Source organism: Acanthopagrus latus, chromosome 9 (genome assembly GCF_904848185.1).
Source record: "Acanthopagrus latus isolate v.2019 chromosome 9, fAcaLat1.1, whole genome shotgun sequence".
NCBI lineage: Eukaryota > Metazoa > Chordata > Actinopteri > Spariformes > Sparidae > Acanthopagrus > Acanthopagrus latus.
Window position 1 is genome coordinate 3378180 of NC_051047.1, and position 15594 is coordinate 3393773.

The window sequence follows — 15594 nt, forward strand, 5'->3', positions numbered from 1 at the left end:
CTGCTTTTCACTAAATGTGAGGTTTTGTTGTCTGTGGAACTCGTGGCAAGCACTCAGTGGAACTCAGTGTCCTCTTTCAAACCGATTCTCAAGGCTGACTTTTATGTATAAATACGTAGCTATAAAAATGAAGTTATTACCCCAATCAAGGAGGTTATGTTTTCATCCATGTCGGTTGGTTGGTTGGTTTGTCAACAGGAATAAACAAAAACTAACCACTGGATTCCCATGCAACTGGGGTGGACGGTGGGTCTCTGCCCAGAAAAGACCTCATTAACCTTTGGTGCTGAAGAGGAGAATAGGCCAGATCCAGGATTTTTTTTTGAGACAGGGCATTTTTCAACACTTTTCACACTGTTCATTTCTCAGGAGAAAATGAAAATAAAAATCAGGCTTATTTAAGGTGGCTGGTAACTTTTAGTGAGTACAATTTGATACAGATTCTAGACCCACTGATTTTAAATTATGGTGAAGCTGTTATGGGTGATATAAAATTCAGAGTGATGCAGGACTATTGCGTTTGATATTGCAATAGACTTGACTGAATTAAAAGGGAATGTTGGGCCTGGGCTGAGGTATGCACTCTACTAGTTTTATCTTGTATCTTAGATTGTATGTACTTTTACCATTTGTTTTTTACTGTAAGAACTGTTTATCTTTGTTTTGGTTATTGTAAATTAGCAATATATGTCTACACCACTTCCATGCTACTTGTGTAGACATTTCACTCTGCACATAAGTGACGAACAGATCTAGTAACCTAATTATCACCTTTTCCCTTTCTGGTTTCCTTGTAAGATAGTTCTATTTGCCCACTTAAACTAATCAGATTGTATGTAAATATAATTGCTGATGCAAGTTATTTATATTATATAATATGTAATACAGGATTTTGTATCAGGAACAAAGATGCTTGTAAGTGGGCAACAGGATTTTGGTTGCATGTGCTATGTAGGATAACATATATGGTTTGGTTACTTTAACCCTTTAATTTCTACATTCCACAAGTTCATTTTCTTCTTATCTTCTTAGTCGTTTGGTTCTGTCTCTTGAACCGTAAAGCACTTTTACGCAATTAAAAACAACTTTAGGCCTATATTCAGATCATAATTATGTGTTCCTTGGGGCAAAGTGTGTCAAAAGCATTATCACGGTTTGAAATACAATTTGTTCTTACAGTATAATCACCCATGATTAGAGTCCTCGAAAAGCCAGTTTGTCACTGACATCGCTACAGCAGCCTCTGTGTAGGTTTCGATCGTTAGTATATTTCCACTGCAGCTGGCCCTTTAACAAACACAGCTTGGCATTGATGGCTGAAAAAAATGTGAATGAAATCCAGCCATTCATAAAAATAGGCCACTGCGCCGCTCTGATTGGCCAAACAGAGAGTCATGCATAATTCATGAGCTCAGGAGAAGCCATTGGCTACCCTTATAATGGACAGGGTCGACTAACCAATTAGCGCTTGTCTCTGGCTGCCGCTCGAGCCTAGGGGAAAACCAACCGGGCCATTAACGAAAAGCTCAGTCAAGTTTTGTGAGTCGAAGGAGACGCATCAGTTTATCTGAGCGCAGACGACTACACGACTATCGACACGTTGTGTTTTTTTTTTACTCGTGGATATTTCTACTGCATTGTTTCGACACAGAGGAGATATACACACGGACACGGTAAGCTGCAATATTTATTTCGACGAAAAGTTGATTTTATGAAGCCGTGGTATGGCCATATATTTTTCTAGCGCTATTTTAGACAAACAAGTACAACGCCATCTTATTTAAAGATATGTACTTAGGCAACCATTTTATATCGGCTCCTTTCTTCGTTAAATGAACACATTGTTTCGTATGAAAGTCTAGCATGCGCTGTATTTGGTCCTCGCTCTATCTGCGTAGATATTGGCTTCGGCTTATCAGCGCGGTCAGGCGACTGTTTGTGATTTCTTTTTTTTTCTTTTTTTTTTTATGAATGGACGGGCCATTTTTCCTCCCCCTGTGTTTCCACACGGGTCGAGTTTCACTTCATTGACAAAAACAAGGGAGGGATGGGTGGGGGAAGGGCGGGGAGGGGGAGGTGGTGGTGGTGGAGGAGGAGGCAGGGGGTGTCGGGTGATCTTCGTCCCGCTGAGGCGGCCCGAACAGCCTGGGCTGAAACGCCGAAGTTTTCAGAAGAACGCACCTGATTTTCTGACGTTAACGGGCTGATAAGTTGTTTTTAAAGTTTGTCCTTTTACTTTTTTTAAAGCGTGCTCCTGCAGCAGCTGTGAGGCTGTAGGGAAAACGAAGTCTAACTCTAAGAGCCGCATGTTTTAAATTAAATCTAGTTTTTGGTGCGTTTACGGACCAACTTCACAGTTTCGCCTGGTTTTATTATCCCTTTAGTGTAATAGTCGACGCTGCTGTACTACATAGTCACTATGTCATATCTGTGTTGTTCCTTGATAATAAAGTAGCCGATCCTCATGTTTAAAAGCATAACATTTTCCAATCTACTCACGGTTTTCCTTATTTGAACTATTCCTGTTTTAACTATTGTGGATAGCACATCTGACTAGAGCCTATACAGTTGTTTATGGTAGCTTCCTACTTTTGATTGATATGATTTGTGAACACATGCTCCAGACAAAGGCCGTACAATGAGTTAATGTTATAAGTGCTATGTGTGTTCCGCGCCTGTAATTATTGCCCAGCAGCTATGCTGTGTTCGTCATCCATTAACAGGAGATTGAGGAGTGAGTCATATCACTCTGCTGAGGGAGATGTGAGAAAAGAGAGCAGTGTTAGCGCTGTGTTATTGTTGTGTAAAGGGAACTTTGTGCCTCTAACTTTATAGTAGCACACAGAGACTTCTGATCATGGCAGTTCTAATTCCAATGGTTTCATGCCTTGATAGGACACAAACCAGCGCTGTAAGTGGCTTGTTTGGAATATGTTGCGCCACACATGCCTCAGACCAAAGATGGACTCTGAAGAGTCACATTTCCACGTCTTTTATTCCTGATCTCCGGGCTGATGTAGAGTGGAAAGTAATGCCCACAGATGGCTAGTGAGTGCGGCTTATATAACTGTGTCCTGTATAACTACATGTGTTCCATTATGACTCTGTGTTTACATTGTGCAGCCTCCGTTCGCTCGGCATAACACTTTTCAAAGAGCTATTTGTTGGTTAAATAAAAGGCTGGAAGGAGATGGTGGTTGGTGCAGTTGTGCTGTCACATAAACACATCTCCATATGATGGAGCTCTGCACAAAGTATGGCCAAAAAAATGATTTGAGAAGTGAATCACAACTCCTTTTGACACAGTCCAATCTGAAATCTTGTAGTGCACTTTAATAGTGAGGTCTAACTGTTGTTGTGTTCACCATTATTATGGCCAAAAGACTTTCTGATTGCGGATGTATGAAATTGATACCTTTGTACCCCTGCTTCATGTTTGCACCAACAATTTTGTTTTCCAGTGACCTACAAAGTGACCCAGGCGCTGTCGCTTTAAAGCGAACATCTCCCCTCCCCCCGATATTGGAGCCCCCCAATCACCCAGATAACATGGACGGATTCTATGACCAGCAAGTCCCATTTATGGTCCCACCCAGTGTAAGTGGTCACACATCAGCCTCAAACATCTCATCACCACTCTCAACTCATGGCTGTGTGTTATGGATGGCCCCCCCTGTGGCCACCATGTATCACTGTACATTTATAGCACATTTAGTTACCATCTGCATTGTCCATTGGGAAGGAAGTGGCATCTTCTGTTGATGCTCTGACGTTTTCTTCATCTTCTCTCTCCCAACAGCACAAGTCTCATGTGGAGGAATCATCTCACAACAGGCCTCTGAACGACAGGAAAAGGAAATTTGTCGACACAGAGCTCGCCCAGGACACAGAAGGTAACATTGCTTTGATGCCATGGAAACATTCTTGCTTACTATCCTGTGTTTTAACATGTAATTAAATTGGTGGTAGCCTTATATAATGTCTTTTACCTCCTGATTTCCAGAACTCTTCCAAGACCTCAGTCAGCTGCAGGAGATCTGGATTGCAGAAGGCAAGTTCCACCATAATTTTCTATTAAATGTATCTTGTGTTTTCTGCTGGACTTGGTATAGAAAGCACTCTTCTCTATTTAACTCATCAAAATCATTTCAGCTGAATTATTGTGGTTTTGTGAAAGTTTTGTTTCACTACACTCTACTGCACCCAGCCAACAGAGACTATTATAATGTCTTCACTCTAAGTCTAATGTTTTTTTGAAGTGTTCTGGATTAAATTTGTCAAGTTAAATGATTAAAGATTAACTTGATGAGAATGTGAAAGACTGTCATTTTTGAACAAGCAACTAGAGCACAAAGAGCAAAGTCCAGTGCATGAGAAACTGCTGTCCAAGACTTCCTTTATCTGCTCTAAAAGCAGCTCTTGTTCCTTGTTCACTTTCTTCTTTAGTATATTTTTCTTTTACCATCCTCCCTTTTTTTAATTTATTCTTTCCTGTGTTTTGCTCTTTTTTCCTGAATTTTCTGGGTACTTAAATGGTCTAGTGTTGGGTTGTTGGCTATAAAGAGGTCAGAAGGGGTGTGCATCAAGTTTTCTCACATATGCGTCATTCTCTTATGTCTTCACAGCCCAGGTGCCCGATGATGAACAGTTTGTTCCAGATTTCCAGTCAGATAGCTGTGAGTACCTGCTTTTTATTGTTCTATTATATGTGTCCCCTGAACAGAAACTGTAACTGCTTTTTTACATTTTAGCAGCACTGCGTCAAATATTTTCACCACTTCAAAAGTCAGTTTCAACGTTTTCGCTTTGAGAAAGGAGTTCTTATTCTTTTTGAATGAGTGTCCCTGACCACATGTACAGGTCAGCCGTCTTTCACCAACATTTCTTCATCCTGCTGAGGACAAACACTATTCTCCGTCTTCTAAACACAGCTCTGGGAAAGGCTGCTCTATTCCTCCCTCCCTCCATTTTGAGTTTAATCAGCCGATTGGCATGGGGCATCACATGAGCCAAGCTCCTAATCTGATTTCACACTTTCTCGCACTCAGGCCCTGCTGCTGAAGTGGGCTAGATTCCAGTGGATAGGGCTGCTTCTGAGCTGCCTCTTTCAGTCCTGCTCCCCATAACTCACATCCCCCAAAACGGCCTGAAACGCGTCCCCCGAACTGCTCCTTACAGCCAGCCATTTGTCTCTGCACATTGCCTTTAGGCTGCAGCCGAGGGATATATTTGAATTATGCCCAATGGAGCATTTTATGACCTCCCCTTCCCCTCTGTCTTTGTGAGTTTATGTTTTCGTCTGATGCGTAGGAGGTGGAGACAGGGTGTGGTTGCTGCTCGTCTTTGTCAGGGCTGCCTTTTAAATCTTGGTTATTGTGGCGAAGTGAGCTGCAAACTGACCACTTGTCCATAGTGCTGTAACATATTATTGTGGTTGATGCATTTACATGTATGTATTTTAATAGAGGCTCCTAACGTAGGTTGTTGCTTCATACTGTATATACTCGACCGTTATGGTGTAGTGACCTTGTGCTGTCAGTACACTGTGTGTGCGTGCGTGCGTGCCTGTGTGGGTCTCAGATACAGGGGAAGTGAGTTTGGCAGTTGCTTCTGTTGCTAGGCTGCCAGCCTTTCTCTCACACAAGTTGCCTATTCACCAAAACGAAATTTTCCAATGTGATCTACAGTCAGTAGGGCATCACATGGGGTGAAGCACCAGTTCAGCAGCTCAGGCCGAGCCACGCATAATTTTACTCTCTTTATCAGAGGTCAGGGTAGTCATGATACTGGAATTTCTAACTTCAAATACATACCTAGAAAAACATTGACATGATTATTAATGCCACATAAAAAAAATGAAAGGCAAAAATTCTAGAATTATTAAAAGATTAATATTACAAGGCTCGTCAGCTGTTAAAGAACAACAGCATCTAAGTAAATTTACTTCTGGAGGTGGGCTATGTGGGCACTGCAGCAGTGCATGTGCCAACTCTCTGTCAGAGAGAGGACAGATAAAATGCAGCTTGTACAGGTGTGTCGATACAACAAAATTACTATGGAGAGCATTTCAAATGTTCAGGATCAATGTTGTAGCTGAGGTTGTGCAGAAGAGCAGCAGTGTGCACGCCGGGTGCTTGTTGGTTAATCCACCAGTTCAGAGTAAGAAAAGATGCTTAATCTGCCCATTATTTACTGTTCTCTGTGTGAGGAGTCTCACTCGAGCCATTAGTTTTCAGAGCGCGCACAGGGGAGCTCACGTGCCCATTGTTAGCTCTGCTTAGGTCCATCAGCACCATGGGTGATTCGTTTGGCTCCCGCTCCTCTGTGCCCAGGGATCTAGTTTCTGCCTGGCTATTATGTGGCGCCCCGGAAACTGCAGCCGATTTGTAGAGAGCTGCTGCGAGTGTCTAATGGTTACAGCACGGGAGAAGAAAATCATTCAGCGCCATTAGATTACAGCCACACTGATTCATGGGTATTGGTATTGGCCTGCCCTAATGGGAATCAGACGAGAAGTTTGATAGCTTTTGTGTGCATAGTGCAGTTAGTATCATGCTACCTAGCCGTGGTGGATGGATGGTTGTTTTCAGAGCCCAGAGTCGACCGTCATTAGGGCACATGATAAACTGCTGCTAAGTGGCTCTGTCAGTCGAGGGAATACCAGACATTGTCCATACGTCCATTTATCCATCAGTTCCAAATGTGGTTAAGATAACTGCTGCACTTCTGTTTATGGCTTCAATTAGGTGATATCTGGAGTTTATCTCATGCACTCAGCTGTTCCTTCTGTCTATGTCTCCTCATGTCTAGTGATGTTTCATGGCCCGCCACCAGCCAAGATCAAACGAGAGCTGACTCCCTCCAAAGAGCTTTCTCCCTGTCGCCAGGACAGGAGTCCCATGCCCTACGGAGAGAAGTGCCTTTACAGCTACAGGTATGTAATGATATCTGTAGTCTACCAGTCTAAGTTGAGCATGGCAGCAGTCACTGGATAACATATAGTTTGTAACTCCTGAGAGTAATGTTTTTTATTCTGATGGAATCTGTTTTTCCACAGTGCCTGTGACAGGAAACCCACCCCTGGGTTCAAGCCATTAACTCCCCCCTCAACACCGGTCTCTCCTTGTGGCCCCACCAGCACAGGAGGAACACACCCACTGAGTGAGCAGACGCCGCCTCCTCACCCCCATGTAGCCAATCCGACCCCAGGGCCGCGTCCACTGCACATACAACAGCCTATAACAGCAAGCGCAGGATCTCCCAACCAGCAAACACTCCCAGTCCACAGCCCGCCCTTTGCCGTGCCCTGTGCACCCATCAACCAGGATGCCAACCACTTCACACCTGAGCACAGGTGAGCACTCACAGTTGAACCTCTTCTGGAACCTCTATCTGGTTGTGGGACCTTTGCTTTCCATGTTTCGAAAAAGAGGCTTAATCACATTGTCCTGTCACATCCCCTCCACCTGTAGGTTCCAGAGGCAGATGTCAGAGCCATGTCTACCTTTTCCCCCATCAGAGAGCCAGGGGCGCACCCAGTTCTTGCCTCAGCCCGCCAGCAGCAACAACAACAGTCTGCCACGTGACAGCCGGCCACCGTACCACCGGCAGATGTCAGAGCCATTGGTAGCTGTGCCTCCCCAGGGTTTCAAGCAAGAGCTCATCGACCCACGATATACCGAGCAGGGTGTCCCCTCCATGGGCCCCCCAGGTCCTCCCCAAGGCCCTCCACGTCAGGCTGCTTTCCACCCCATGGCCATCAAGCAGGAGCCTCGTGACTTCTGCTTCGATTCTGGTCAGTAGATTTGTAGATCTGATGCTGCATCAGAGCCATGATTTCTGATTATCTGACGCATACTGAATATCAATCCAGTAATCTAAATTTAACATCAGATACTTTTACTGACCTACTATTAGTATGGGTCACTTTCACTTTTATCAAAGCAATGTTTTAACACAGCATCTTAACTTTTACTCAAGTACAGCTCCTGGTCACTTCTGCTAGCACTGTGTGAAAGTAATTTTCATTGGGCACATGCAAGTAGAGCAGACAGAGGGCAGGGAATGTGCCTTGCCATATTTGTTCTGGGCACTACCACATGCCTATGAGTTTTAGCATGCGACAGAGGCCTGGATACACAGGTGCTCATTTCACACAAGAACACGCCCTCAATGCGTGTGCTAGTGCCTCAGAGCCTAATCTGCACCACTCCTCCAGGGTCATGCCAGTAAAGTAAAAGTGGGTCTTTTAGCACAGCTTAAGCCTCCAAGGGCAAAAAGTAAATGGGTCATCCAGCCAGGTGCAGAGAACCTCCTCACTGAGCTTACCTGGAATAGATCTAGGCCAGTTCTCTCAGAGGACTTAGTGACCTGAAGCCCAGCCAGTTGGTTGTAAGAGCCTGGTGATTCTCCACTTGGTTTTGTCGAATACACAAGAGGACAACTGGTGCCAGTCCTCTCCAAAAAGCCTTGTCAAACAGTGGTGGCAGAGCTGCAGTTTACTCACATGGTATAAATCAAACAAGGCAGAGCCACTGACGGCGCTGTGTTTGATCCTAACGCCCACACACCCAGCTGCTGTCCCCGCTCTGATGCATTAACATCCTCTTTTCCAGAAACTGCAACTCTTTTTTTTTTCATCATTTTTCACTCACTCGCTCTCATATACACTCATTCCTTTTCTGCCTGGTGTGTGACCGGCTGGCGGGCTGTGATGTAATGACAAATCCTCTTAGCTTCTTATGGCCTTTAAATATCTACATCACACAGGCCTGGTATCTCTAGATGGATGAAAGAAGCACATGCTCAGCATACCGACATAGAGCATATTGTTACCGCAGTGTCAGTGGTGCACAGACAAAACCATCATGTCAAACCTCAATTTGAACCCACGCGTTATCAGTGTTTGACAGTTTATGTTCAAGGTTAACGTTTCTGTTTTTCTACATGCATGGTAATTGCTTCCTCCAGACTCTTGCCTAAAGTTAGGGCGAGAGGACACACAGACTTGAGGAAACATTGCTCAAGATTGATCTCTGGTCATCTTATCAGTAGACAGGAAACAATATAATGGGTGGGGGTGGAGACGCTTGTTACGCAGTGCAGAGACGCTGCCAAACGGAAGATAGGCCTTGACCCCTCGGGGTAGGACTGGCCTAACTCAATTGTCATTGAGATTTAAAACAGCAACCACGGTGCTAATCTGATTTACAGGCTCGGTAGACATGCAAGGGATGTTATGTGCTGTGAGTCTCTTCTGATCAGGGATGTTGTCCGCTCCTACTGGAGAGTGTGTTTGGGCATTTTTTAGCCCAGCTGTTGGATCTGCAGATGCAGATGGCACTGGGTTGGTCAGTAAAGCAGCCATCATTTTTGACCGTTAATACCTATAATATATATTTATCAATGTGACTTAACACACTGATATAGCCTGGATTGAATGTCTCTTCCATAAACATAGAAAGAACCAGATGCTAGGTTTCAAAGCCATGTATCTTTGTACACAGTGGCAGTGATCCAGATATATCTGTCAGCTGTGAGGTAGACTTTGATGTATTCCACATTTGATATGACAGTGAGGATGTCTCTGGTCTAAATTTATGCACCCCTCTTCTTTGTTTACAGAAGTGCCTAACTGTCAGTCATCATTTGGGAGAGCAGGGAGCTTCTACCAAAATAACCATGAAAGTAAGTTCAGATTATGTCTGCTTTTGTCTTTTTCTGTCTCAGATGTTTGAATAATTTCATTAGTGGAGTCCATTCTCTGTGACCCTGAACCTGCCGACTTATCGAGCTGCTGGTGAAAGAATAGCACTCAGCAGCATTGAAATGACGGCTCAAGGGGAAGTGAATCTATCAGTAAACACTGTAGCTGCTCCACACGCAGTGCATTTCTCACATCAGCAGCTGGCAGAGGCTCAGCACAATACGAGCTTCCACTCTTGGGAAGCTGCCCAGCTATATTGCTTTGTATGCAGTTTGGATCTCGGGGTTGAACGTGGTCACTGGCCTCCATTTCAGCACATAAGCCTGTTTCCCACGCTGTATCTGCTGTTACACTTACATCCCATTAATGTTACTTTTCTTTCTGTTTTCTATTCCAGGCTTCTCCTTTGACAGAGATCCTCAGCTGTACTTTGATGATACCTGTGTGGTCCCTGAAAGATTAGAAGGTAAGACTGAAAATACAATAAAAAACATCAACTTAAACCCAAGATATTGTATGCTGCTCATAAAGTCTTCTACTGTGGATATTTTCTGGGACACAGTCCAGTCCTTTGACTGCTCATGGTGCATAATGAACAGCAAGTCCACTTCACAGTGACCATCTGGCAGGAATGTCTCACCACACTGTGGCCGTGGTGGAGAACAGTGCTGACTGACACTTTTCTTCTTCACTCTCTCCCCTTCTGCCTCTTTATTTCTCTGTACTCTCTCCTCCTGCTGTTTCCCTCCTCTTCCACTCGCAGGTAAAGTCAAACAGGAACCTTCTGTTTATCGTGACGGACCTCCCTACCAGCGACGCGGCTCCCTGCAGCTCTGGCAGTTCCTGGTCACATTACTGGATGACCCAGCCAACGGCCACTTCATCGCCTGGACTGGGCGTGGCATGGAGTTCAAGCTCATTGAGCCTGAGGAGGTAAGTCCCCACTGTCCACAGCTGTTCACTTCTATTCATGCTACGTGTTGTAATATATGGGTTTATGTTGTTCTAATTCTCTCAAGCTAATGTTAATTCTTTGTGTCTGTGTCTTGTGTGCTCTCAGGTGGCTCGTCGCTGGGGCATCCAAAAGAACAGACCGGCCATGAACTATGACAAGCTGAGCCGCTCGTTGCGTTACTACTACGAAAAGGGCATCATGCAGAAGGTAAAGGCACGTTCAGCATTTTGTTTTTTTCTCCCTCCACCCTTTTTGCATCAGCAACTTTGTGCAGCATGTGGGCTCAAATAGTCTCAGTAGTGAAATTTCAGAAAAAGCGTGGGGGTGCTCTGATACAGACCCTTATCACAGCAGCATCGTATACAAGTGCATAAGTTTGATAGGTAAAAAATAAATTGGTGTGATCCACCAATATATTTTTTACCTCAGGGTAATGTACTAGAGTCAGATGACTAGGCTGTGGAAGGCAAAGTTCCCCCAAAATGAAAATTTGGATTATAATGGTTAGTCATGGTGAAGTTTCGTTGAGCAGAAAAAAAAGCGGCTGGGGACTTACTTTAGGATGTAAAAAAATCAAAAAATAAAAGAACTGAGAAAAACATAAAATGGCTCCTTACCAGTCGTCCAGTGTAATCTGAGGCTCCAGAAGTTCTGTGATTCCAAGTTGATTTGAAAAGACATTATTTACATCCTCGACATGCAGTCAAGCTCATGTACCCACTTTAGATAATGTGCATGCCAATGCTTTTAGGATAGCAGCAACAGGGAGAAACTTGGCTTATAAAAGGGTGTGAATAACATCTTTAAAAATCAGTTTGGGATCTCTGGGCTTCTCCAGACTTGGAATACACCAGGCAAGCTGTATGGAGCCATTTTATGTTTTTCCTTCACTTGTTTTTCTACTAAACAAGTCTCCAGCTACTTCAGTTGTTTAGGAGAATGTCGCAACACTGTGTTGAAGTTCCAGAAATGTTTTGTGGACTATGAAAAAATTTGTCTGACTTTCCTTCAGCATGGGAGTGGGTAGATAGTGACTGTATTTACATTTTATTGGGGTCTGTAGAGTCTGTGAAGGAAACCGGACATTTACAAATATGATGTTACTCACTTAAAATGCACAAGCGTTATAATCAAGTGAGTATAATATGTGAGCTAAATGTGTCTTCTGTCTTGTTTCTTAGGTGGCTGGTGAGAGGTACGTGTACAAGTTTGTGTGTGATCCCGAGGCACTCTTCTCCATGGCCTTCCCGGACAACCAGAGGCCCAACCTGAAGGTCGATCCCGACAGTCTGCCGGGGCTGGACGAAGACACTGTGCCCCTCACTCACTATGACGAAAGCGCTCCCTACCTGCTGGACGTCGGGGAGCAGTGTGTGGCAGGCTTGCCCTTCCCAGACGGCTACAGCTACTAACCAGCGAAGGGTCCCGATGCACACCACACATTTACACGCAAACACTCCCAAAGTCTCTCGACGCCCACTCTAAAATCCAGAGCTGGAACTGCTGAGCTGCTGGCAAGGAAAACCTGGCGCTCGAATCCTTCATGGCTCTCTCTCCTGCTCCCTGGAAAACCTTCATAAACTCTGTAAGCTCCCAAGCTAAGAATGAATGAGGGAACAACCTGCGACAGCTCGTCTCCTACGCCATCATATGAGAGAGAGAGAAACGGAGAGGGTTGTGAAGTGGACTCTGTAGCTCTGCCCACCTTACAAGCTACCTAAAGGAAGAAAACGGGCTGATGTTGCTATGGAGACCAAGCGAAGCAAGGCCATACGCCGCCAACCTAAAAAGAATGGGCAGACACCCTCTTTATACAAGACTGAAAGAGTTGTTGCATATATGAGTTTGTGACACTCTGCTTTTCTTAAAAACAATCAAGTAATCAACAGAGTAAAAACATGAAAAATCTGATGAGATAATCTAAATGCAGCACTATTCATTCTATAGATGCCTTTTTGGGTCCCCCCCATGTTCATGTCACCACATTTGAACTACAAGATCCGTGAAAGGGCTTTAATTTGCAAAGACGGATAGACAAAAAAACAAAACACACAAACATATTCTACACCCACTGATCAGTTTGTTTCCTGTAGATAGGACTGCAGTTTTTTGTTTTTTTTTGTTTTTTTAAATATGTCGGCTGTTTTACAGTTTTGTTGAAACTTTAGAGACCCAGAACTCTCAGGTTACTGGGGCGTTGCTGTATTTCAGGCTAGTCGGTCGGGCTGCTCTCTCGTGTAAATGTTACGTTCTTTAATCGTTCTGCCCATGTACGAGATTGTGTCTGCTTCCCTTTAGAGACTGCACCCCAAGGTAGGAGCCCACAGTCTATACAGTATACTCCTCTCATGTCTGTTCATCAATGCTGGGTCCTTTTATTGCTCAACTGTAGAGATGATTAGCACCCCATCTCCTCCATTTCAAAAGGGACACATAATGCGAGTACATATTTTCCCTGCGGCGTTGATCATTCATAAAAGCCTAAGAAGTTATTATGTATGATAAATGGTCACATTTTTGTATTTCTGTCTGGGTGCTTAATGTTTCCTCGGCAGTGTACTAGTTCTTCTGATGCACCAGTATGGCAGGAGCATCGGGACATTGCATGCAAAACAAAGAAGGGTGACATTTTGACACCCTCTTTTGGGCACCACTCTGCCAATCACGTTTGTCAACAGGAGACTTCTGCTTCTCTTCGCATGGTGTAATCAGTCAAGACTGTGTCCACTAACATATCGCTTTACTGTCTTTGGACAAAGATGATATTTGTGATATTCTCTGCATTTTTTTGTGTTCATTATCTATGTTTCCTAATGGGGGCAAAGACAAACGTATATAAAGTATATATTTTTGCTATAAGGCTGCATTTGTTTTGATTTTAATGTATAAGCTGTATAGTTCTGGCTCTAATAGATATGTACCTTTTTAAAAAACAATATTGATCCTTATGACGCAACTACTGCAGACTGTTTCTTTAAGAGGCCTCTGTATTGGGTTGGAGAGTAGAAGAGAAGATGTTATTATCTTGCCTGTTAAGTGTGTGTGTGTGTGTGTGTGTGTGTGTGTGTGTGTGTGTGTGTGTTTGAGAGAGAGAGAGAGAGAGTGTGTGTGCGTGTGAGTGAGTGAGTGTGTAAGTGCGTGTGTGCGTGTAAAAGGCCAGAGTTCCAGCAATGGCTCCAGTGAAGACACAGTATATCATTGGCTCCACCCCAGACACAGGGATTGTCTGCAATTGTATAGGCTTCAGTCCCCTCCCCTCACAATGTGTTTCTTACACTGCTGAGTTTATTATAATCTGTACTGGGTACAATAAACAGTCCTTAATGCTTCACTGCCTGCAGTCCTGGTGTGTTTCATCATCCCCCCCCCTCCTCCTCTCTCTTCCTGCAGTCAGTCAGCTGACTGGCTGCTGTGGTCTGGCAGTCACTGTGCTTGACCTGGCTGATTTCTGAGTCACATGCGTCTGATTCTTTCTGATACATTTCTTGGTAAATGATTGCTCTTTTAACCTGGGGCAAATGAGAAAGCACTTGTTCCATCTCTTTCATTTTTTAAAAGCCTTTTACTTGTGTTTATTTAGGTAAGCACTTTGACAGTCAAAAAGTATTATTTTTTAATTAATCCACACAATGTTAAATGCACAATGGGGTGTTTCTGAGGCATAGAGTTGAGGCTACATAAGTCGGGAAATGAGCAGTTCAGAACTTGTCTTTGCTGCCAATACAAACAGTGCCAGAGAGAGAGATGGAGAATAAGAAAGGGTCTGTTGACCAATTTAATATTCATGGATTTGTTACGCTTTTAAATTGTCATGGTGCGTTGTGATTAATCACTAAATAATTCAGTTTACACTGTAAAAACCTAGAGTAAGCTCCAAATGTGTGTTCCGCAGGGGCACTTTTGTTGTTTTTTTGTGCTCATCTGAGTGGGTAGAATTATTCATGACTTCAAGAATCAGACCTGACTGAGAGCACAGAGTAAGCCATCAATATTAAAATATTCAATACACGCACTTAATGACTACGGGGTTTAAGTGCAATCTGCAAGCAAATATAAACACCAGGATAAATGAATGGAGGTAAATGGAAGGTTGTCATCAATGACAGCTGATCAACACTCACATTTCCTGCCCGAAGTGACAAATTATTTAACGGTCTTATATTGAGCCAAATAAAATGACTTGGATGGCATATTGTTGATATTTCACATAATACCTATATTTCCAAAAGACAAGGGTTGCAGTAGTTTAATTAACTGAAATGTTATCCAATGTTGTGGCCCTCTGTCAAAATATAGTTTTACAAGACATGTTGTTACATTGTGCATATTGCTTAATTACTCTTATGACTACACATTACGGGATTTGTGTTTAATATTATTACCACATAGCAATCCTGAGCTACACAAGGCTGCAGTCAAATACTGTACATGTTGAAACAGAGGCCCAGCGACTCATTTTTGCCCATGGCTGCACTCAGGGAGCTGTAGCCTAATTGACTGTAGTGAACCGAAGCATTTCCCTACACCTATATCCTGATTTTTTCATATTCCTATTTATGCAACACAATTATCTGAGTGTGAACATCTGTATGTATTTACATGGCCAGTACTGGGAGAATTATTCAGATCATTTTATTAAAGCAGCTACAAGGAACCTTCATTTTGTTGATTCCAGCGGCCCCTGTGGGCAAAAATATGCCTAAATAAAGATTGTTTTAGTACAGCACTGTACCACCAGACCGCTGGTTCACAAACTTGTTGAACTAAACTAAAGACCATGGACCGAACCCCAACCCAAACCCTGCTTTGATATAATCTTGTTTCAGGGTGCTCCATTTGATAAAAACTTTGCTTTTAGAAGGTTTTTATTTGTATTCTTACAAGGTGTATGAAGTCCATGAAGAAAGCAATCATATATTATGTAAAGGTGTAA

The 15594-nt window shown here is 43.4% G+C and overlaps 1 protein-coding gene across 2 annotated transcripts; it reads left to right on the top strand.

Annotated features, from left to right (window-relative positions):
- The first annotated feature begins 1515 nt into the window (after positions 1 to 1515).
- etv5a (ETS variant transcription factor 5a) lies at positions 1516 to 13992 on the top strand. Of its 2 annotated transcripts, none has more exons than XM_037110995.1 (13): positions 1516 to 1673; positions 3462 to 3597; positions 3800 to 3893; positions 4004 to 4051; positions 4626 to 4676; positions 6811 to 6934; positions 7058 to 7354; positions 7473 to 7795; positions 9625 to 9687; positions 10104 to 10172; positions 10470 to 10639; positions 10767 to 10874; positions 11843 to 13992. In XM_037110995.1, the coding sequence occupies exons 2-13, from the start codon at positions 3550 to 3552 to the stop codon at positions 12071 to 12073; spliced, it is 1626 nt and encodes a 541-aa protein (XP_036966890.1). In that variant the 5' UTR covers positions 1516 to 1673; positions 3462 to 3549; the 3' UTR covers positions 12074 to 13992. The 2 variants fall into 2 exon arrangements, with proteins under 2 accessions (XP_036966890.1, XP_036966891.1); XM_037110996.1 differs by having other exon boundaries at positions 10767 to 10868.
- The last annotated feature ends 1602 nt before the right edge of the window (positions 13993 to 15594 follow it).